Source organism: Parasteatoda tepidariorum, chromosome 9 (genome assembly GCF_982258835.1).
Source record: "Parasteatoda tepidariorum strain Cologne lab strain chromosome 9, Ptep-v5.0, whole genome shotgun sequence".
NCBI classification, from domain to species: domain Eukaryota; kingdom Metazoa; phylum Arthropoda; class Arachnida; order Araneae; family Theridiidae; genus Parasteatoda; species Parasteatoda tepidariorum.
The window spans coordinates 78222590-78230795 of NC_141763.1; the positions used below are offsets into that span (position 1 = coordinate 78222590).

Sequence of the window (8206 nt, forward strand, 5' to 3'; positions counted from 1 at the left end):
ATAACGAAGTCTGAAATAACGAGTTTATTTAATTGGATATCTTATATTTCTTCTGTTATTTAGATCGATAATTATCATTGCTGTTGAGTACGGCAAGAAATATACCCTATTTCTTCCACTCCTATATTTTATTAAACAAAAATTCTTAAAAGAAAATACAAAATTGCAACATATTTCTAAAACATAAACTCGAATTCCATTGTATAAGTCAAAAGTTATTTGGAGACAAATAAAAACGCTTTCACCTAACTCTCCATTATACAAAATCTATCCAATTCTTATTTCAAAACGTAACAATCCTCCCACCGTTTTGATTGGAGGTTTACTTTACTAATCAAAACTAATTATATTTCTATGAGTAAAATGAATGAAAATTATAATGTTAAAAATACTGTTCCGAAAGTCCAAGTTTTTCAGCTCAAAAATTTAATTGGCACTTCAATAAGTCTTCCACTTCTCGTTCTTACTGTTTTTCCAACTACCTGCAAGTCCTTCTCCGGTTTATTCTTGCATGCTTCATTATTTATTAGATTAGGTTCAGTGGGTGAGGAAATTTCGAGTGGGAAAATCTTCTGCGCAGGCCTGACGAGCTCACAGGATGAAGTTTTAAGGCGAACCACTCGTACTTGCCCATCTTTACCAGGAAAAACATCTATTATTTTAGCCATTGGCCATAAAGTTCTTTTTTTACCGTCAGTTTCGATTAAAACAATATCTCCTACTTTCAAAGGTTCAGTCGGTTTACTCTTTGATGGTCGTTGTAATAATTGCCCAAGGTATTCACTTCTAAATCTTTCTCTTAAAGCATTGCGCAAATTTTGCTGGTACCTTAATCTTTTATTCAAATTTACTTGATCAAGTTGATCTAAATCTGGCACTCCGACATCATCTATTTCTTTCAAGAACATAGCTGGCGTCAATGGAATGAGTTCATCCCCTTGTTCTGAGACATAAGTGAGAGGTCTAGAATTTATTGTTGTCTCACAATCACAAAGGACGCTCGTCATTTCTTCATAATTTAAAGCTGATTGACCTAAAACCTTACGAAGAAGTTTTTTAACCATCTGCACCATTCTTTCCCAAAATCCTCCCCACCATGGGGAAGCAGGAGGATTAAAGTTCCATTGAATCCTATTCACAGATGCTTCAATTTCGATCATTTTCCAATCCAACGATTTAAATAGGTTGTTAGCTCCTGTAAAATTGGTGCCATTATCATTATAAATAGTTTTTGGTCTTCCTCGTCTGGCTATAAATCGTCGTAAACCAAGCAAAAAACTTTGTGTTGATTGAGAAGTTATCAATTCCAAATGGATGGCTCTGTAGACAGCACATGTAAATATAATTATCCATGCTTTGCATTTTTCTCTAAGCATCAAAGGTCCCGCCAAATCTATTCCTGTTATTTCAAACACCAATGCATCTTTGACTCTGTTTTCAGGTAACACTCCTGGATTGCATTCGATCCTCGTAGTTTGGTGTCTTTTACATCTCACGCAACGAGCTAAAACTTTGCGAATCGTCTTGCGAGATCTTATAATCCAGAATCGTTCTCTTAATTTAGACATCAATATCTGAATTCCCGCATGGCACATACTTTTGTGCATGTAAAAAATCATTAATTCCACAAGTTTATGTGTGCTTGGCAGCAGTATAGGACTGATAAAGCTTTCAAGGTCTTTTCTTTCAGTTAACTTGGTGCTTACTCTTAAGATACCTTCTTCGTCTTTAAAGACGCATAAAGATTTTAACCTGGCGATATCTTCGTCATTAAATGACTTTTGCTGAATCTGCTTCATTAATACTTTTTCAGCCTCATTCAATTCGTACAATTTCAGCTCGCCAATCTCTCGTTCAGTTCTTGTTTTCTGAGCATTTTTGAGGAATCTTAGAATCCATGCCGTCATTCTTAAAATTTTTAAGTAACTCGAAAAATATGCTAGCATCCATGAATTTTCAGTGTTCTCGCAGGCAAGAGTTGCCACAACGGTTTTTCTCTGCTCTAAGTATATTTCCTCTTCATTTTCGATTGGGGTTGAATTAGGCCACTCTTCTTTAGGCTTGGACAACCAAAGTGGGCCCTCCCACCATTTAGTTTCCAGAAGCTTAGAAACAGTGCATCCTCTAGATGGTAAGTCAGCAGGATTACTAATACCAGGAACATGTCTCCAATCCTTGGGATCACTACATTCACGTATTTTCTTCACTCTGTTACAAACGAATGTTCCCCAGGGTAGGTCATTCTTCTTAATCCAGAACAAGGCAGTTGTTGAATCCGTCCAATAATATGTTTCACTTATTTCCAGAGTTAAACTTTTCGTGACGAATTCAGATAACTTAGCGCCAATATAACAAGCTAATAATTCAAGTCTTGGAATCGTAATTTTTCGCAGTGGAGAAACTCTTGACTTTGCCTGTAAAAGTTGCACTTTTATTTCATCTTGCGATTCATTTCTAAGAAAAATGGCAGTTGCGTACGAATATTTTGAAGCGTCAGCAAAAACATGCAAACTACACGAAATTCTATTAACTGCTGTTGCTTGGCGAGGAATTCTTACTGATGATAATAAAGGTAAATCCTCAAGCCAAGCTAAGAATTCCTTTTTCAAATCTTCTGTTAATTCGGTATCCCAACTTAGTTTTTCTTGCCAACTTTTTTGCAGAATCAATTTTGGTATCAATGTGACTGGACAACTAAATCCAATTGGATCAAATATTCTTTGAGCCACAGATAACACTGTACGCCGTGTGATTGGCATATCTTTCATCTTCATTTTTGGTACATCACAAAACAAGGAATCTTCTCGTTTGTTCCACAGTAATCCAAGTACTTTAGTTACTTCCTCTTTTTCTTCATCTTCATCATTATGTATTTTCGTATGCTCCCAGCATCTTAAATCAAATTTTCCTTTGCCCATTATTTCGGTCGATTTATTGATGAAGTTCCGCAATTCCTCTTCAGTATTCACAGAAGTGACACAATTATCCACATAAAAGGAATATAATAACTTCTCGGCAATTTCAGAGTCAAACTGTCTCAAATGAAATTTGATAACTGCTCCAAGCAGAAACGGACTGCAGTTTACCCCGAACACTACACGACAATGTCTGAAAAGTTTTATTTCTGTTTTATTATCATCCTTCCACCACAAGAAACGTGAGTAGTCACGATCTTTATCATTTACTGAAATTTGAAGAAAGGCACCTTTTATATCGGAAATTACCCCAATGCTGTTTTCTCTAAATTTTAGAATTATCACGGGTATCAGTTCCAGCAAATTTGGCCCCTTGGCTAAGCAATCATTTAATGAAAAAGATCCCTTCTGTTTGGCAGATGCATCAAAAACGGGTCTCACCGGAGTTGTCAAGCTGTTTTTAAAAACTGCTCGGTGAGGAAGGTAATGTGCACTATTGCCTTTAAGTTGTTCAGGGACTTCTTCTATAACACCTTCCTTACACCAATTTTCAAAAATTGCATTGTAGTCGAAAAACTTATTAGCTTCGTTAAGTTTTGTTGTAGCAGATAGTAATCTTTTTTCGGCTACTTTTCTATTGTCAGGCAAGATGTTCGCTTCTTTGATCCATGGCAAATAAATTTCATACCGTCCTTCAGAATTCAATTTAACTGTTCTTTCGAAGTGCACTTGGACTGCGTCCTCTATTTCCTTTTGATCTTTTATTTCACATGCATCTGTTATACCTATTGCTTCAAGCTTCCAAAGGTTTTCTATGTCAGTGGTCTGAGTTAATAGAGAAATCAAAACATTCGAAAGATTGGCGTCAATTACTGAGGGTTTCATTTTCCCCATAATGACCCAACCTAAATAAGTCTCTACTGCAGTTAAACCACACGCCAAATTGCACACTTTCCCAGTGTAAAGTTTTCCTGCTTCATCGGCTCCAATTAATAACTCAATAGGCTGTCGATGATTCCCAATATCACTAAGCGAGATGCCCTTCAGTACCATTTCCTGTATCCAAGGTCCATCATGAAGTCGTGGAACAAAACTGCAAATTTTATGTTGATCCAAAACATGCATATTACAACTATAACTATTTTTCAAATCGGTAACTTTAATAGAAAAAAGATTATGAATTTCGCTGCTTGATTTTGACCCTCCAAATAAGCTATGAATCAATGTTTGAGTATCAATTTGGCGAAATTTCAGTTCCTCAACAGTGCTCTTCAGAATATATGAGCGTTGAGAGCCAGTGTCAATTAATGCTCTTATAGCACGTTTCCCTTCTTTACACTCAATATTTACCATTAAAGTTTGAAGGAATATCTCTCCAGAACAGCAAGAATTCGCAAGTATTACATTTTGGCATTCACTCGAATCAATTACTTTTTCATCTTTTACTTCATGTCAGTCATGTGTCAGAATTATCGCTTGTCGTGACAGTCATGTGTGCAGAATTATCGCTTGTTTGGCGATAATTCTGCACACATGATCGACCAATGTCTCTTGGCACAAATTAGACATTTAACACTTGATTTGCAATATTTTGCTTTATGTCCAAACTTAAGACATATAAAGCAAGCTTTCTTATTCTTAATTAGTTCTTGCTTCTGATGGTAAGCCAATTTGGCTGCCGTAAAACAATCTTTACTCTTGTGGTTTTTGTCGCAAAATACACACCTTCTATCTACCACAGTCCTCGAGCTTTTACTTCCAGAAAATAACTCATTTGCTGTTGGTATCAATATATCAGCTTCAGTCTTCTTTTCTTTCTTAGTACCAGCAGCAATAAATTTGAATCCAGTTCTCACTAAAGAAATTCGTTGTTCTCCTTCCCCTTCGTTTCTCAGAAACAATAGCAGTTGCTTCAATTTTTCACAATACGTATTTTCTTGAACCTTTGTTGTTGAATAACTCCTTAACCAAACTCTTAAAATCTCTTCAGGAATGCACGATTCAACCAAAGGGAATAACATTGCTGCGTATTTGTCACTGGTCACACCTATTGACTCTAAAGAACGAAGGTAGGATTCCAATTTATCGTATAAATGAGTTACATTTATTCTTCTCGGTTGTTCTGTGGCATTTTTAATAACTAGACTTAATAATTCTCTGACATAAAATTCAATTAATAATTCTTCACCACCAAATCTATTTTTTAAGCATTCAATAACCTTATCATAATTGACAGCAGTGGCGGGGAAACTCTCCACGATTTCTCTAGCTCTGGAACCAACTACGGTTGCTTGATATAAATAATGGAATTTATCTTCTTTTTCCATTTCTAGGTCATCGTGGATACGCTTAAACTGATTCCAGAATGTAAGCCAATCCTTAACGTCACCTCCGAATTGTTTCAATTCAATCTTGGGTAACTTTAATTTTCGTCTGCTTAGCTTTGGCGACGAACTAAAGGAAGCCAAGGAAGGTTCAACTTTCTTATTGAAATAGTCTGCAATTTCTACACGAGCGAGATCCATTTTTTCATTATACTCTTCGGTACTTGCATGTTCTATTTCAAATTCTTCCTCAGTATCAAACTTTTTTTCTAGTATTCTTGAGTCGAATTCATTTAATATTCCATAGAGTCGTTCTAACGTGGCACTTTTAGTTTTTAATACTTTATCATCTGGTAACTCTTTACTTAATTCTTCAAATAAAGTATTAAACGTTTTGGTAAAGGAAGCTCTAGTAGCTCCGCGTTTTCTTAATATTGCATCCATTCTTAACTATGATATCAAGTTTAACCTTTAATTTTGATCAATGAAATAAATCGCATAACAAATGCATTTACAGTAACTAACCTGTTACTATTGCCTCTTATCACGTCCGGGTCACCACAATGTTGAGTACGGCAAGAAATATACCCTATTTCTTCCACTCCTATATTTTATTAAACAAAAATTCTTAAAAGAAAATACAAAATTGCAACATATTTCTAAAACATAAACTCGAATTCCATTGTATAAGTCAAAAGTTATTTGGAGACAAATAAAAACGCTTTCACCTAACTCTCCATTATACAAAATCTATCCAATTCTTATTTCAAAACGTAACAATCGCCAAGCAAAATCTCCTCATAATTAAATGGTGGTACTAGGACGAATTATGTTTTAATCCAACCACATTTACTAATTATATGACAACTCGAATTGATATTCTATACAATTATGCTAGTTAAATTAAGTTAAACAACACAAGCCTATTTTATTTAAACGTTGCAGTAGGTTTGTCGATAAGTTTTTCAATTTTTAATTGCCGTTGACTTTAAACATTATAAGTTTCGAAAGATATTACCGTAATGAGTAAATAACAATTGTTAGTTATTTGTGGAAGTTTAAAAAAATGCGAAATGAAGAAATTAAGTTCAAATTCGCAGTATTCCCGTGGTGTTGGGTGCTGTAGCGTAGCTTATTAACCCCTTGGAAAGTTGTTTCCCTACAAGGATAACAACTGTTCAGTGAAAACGCATTTAAAATAAATTGAAGAGCTTCTTAATCGAAGCATCCCATAAATATGATATAAATCAGTGGTTACCAACTGGTGGTCCGCGAACTAAAATATATTAATTGTCATTTTTTTGCGGACAATTTTCGTAAAAAATCTATATGGGTATCAAATACTTTTCTTTCGTTAAAAAAAAAAACCTAATTTCTTCGTTTCTGTGAAATTTAACATACCAACGTGCAAAAAAAATTTTTTCTCAGGTTCTGCATCCAAGAAAATATTTATTCAACTACAAAAATAATCGTGTATGTTGCTCTTTTTTTTTCTTTTTTGTATTTTGTGATTATAACTTAGCATGTGCGTATCAGAAATTTTCCCGAAGAAATTCTCCGATTTAACTTTTAGAAACCACTCGTTTTGGATGAAATTATTTACATTTGTAAATTTTGTGGCCAGAATTTTTTAATATGCAATTAAATATTTTTAAAAATCTACTTCTTATTTTAATTTGTAATTCAATACTTTTGTTTTGTGCAACTTGATAAATATCTGACAGTAATATTTAATGTTCCCTCAAACATAAAGGAGTCCTATATAAAGTTGCGTCCCGCCATTTGAGTGGTGCTTTAAATTGCGGCCCCCGGCTTCATGTAAGTGGAAGCCTCTGATATATACCGGAAAAACTTTTTTTTAATAATAAAAATGAATGAATAAATAAAAAAGTGCACAAAACCGATAAGAGCGTTATTAAAACTGAAATAATTCTCGTATAAGTTTGAAAACTGTTTTAAATTTTTGAGGTCAAAGTACCCCGAAGAAGTTAGCATTTTATTCTCTCAAAATTCATGAAAGTAAAAAATACAAATTAATTTATATAGATGATATATTTTTAATATACAACAATACACACTAAAATTTACAAATTATCGTGTCTTAATGAAAAAAAAAGTGATATATTGGTAAAATGTCATATAAAAGATTTAATATTCATATCAAATGTTAAAAGAATATTTAGATATAAGAACGCTGAACTTAATTTTTTAATTGAAAATAAATACAGGGCGTCAGAAATACAAATTTGATCAAAAGTCTAGAAACACAAAGATGAGATATTATCAAAAGATACATTCGACTTCAAAATTTTAAATAGGAATCCCTATTTTTTATTGCAGATTAGTATTTTTCAGAAAATACTACGATTTGACTTGCAGATTGTAGCATTTTGGTTTAAAGGTCCAATTTCTTAAACTTTAAGAATCTGCAATTATTAGCAGGAGTAAGCTTATCCATTTTTTTTAAAAAATTTTTTTAATGTCAACTTATCTAGTTTTTATTTATTCATTGAAATTAGTTTTATTAAATCAAGTCGGGGTTTTCTACAAATTATATAACGATCGAAGGGGGGGGGGCTTCATGAAATTGTAACAACACATCAATTTTCCAATGAAATGAATAAACAATTTTAAAATCCAAACAAAAATTTAATCACAAATCTGAGTGAAGTTACGACCCTTGTTTTCCTTCATTTTGTTGTTTTATTGAAAGTCTTAATTCCGTTTTAAGCAGATTATAATGTATACGAATTCACGTAATTCAGGTTTTCTGTTGAATACAAAATTCCGCCTTATTTATATACTCGGAATTTCATTAGCTTTTTTTGCTTCACTTCTTTTACAAGTACTTTAAAAAAATGATACAGTAAGACTGCGTTATAATGTATCAGAATGATTTCAGAAGAGCACATCACGAACTTTCAGTTTAAAATATGAAATCAATGACCACTTCCCCTTCTTCTACCT

General features: G+C 33.5%; 1 protein-coding gene across 1 annotated transcript; it reads right to left on the reverse strand.

The window, feature by feature from the left end:
• Positions 1 to 413: 413 nt before the first annotated feature.
• LOC147804263 (uncharacterized) lies at positions 414 to 4268 on the reverse strand. The gene has a single exon (XM_087151480.1). The coding sequence runs from the start codon at positions 4266 to 4268 to the stop codon at positions 414 to 416; it is 3855 nt and encodes a 1284-aa protein (XP_087007606.1).
• Between the last annotated feature and the right edge of the window lie 3938 nt (positions 4269 to 8206).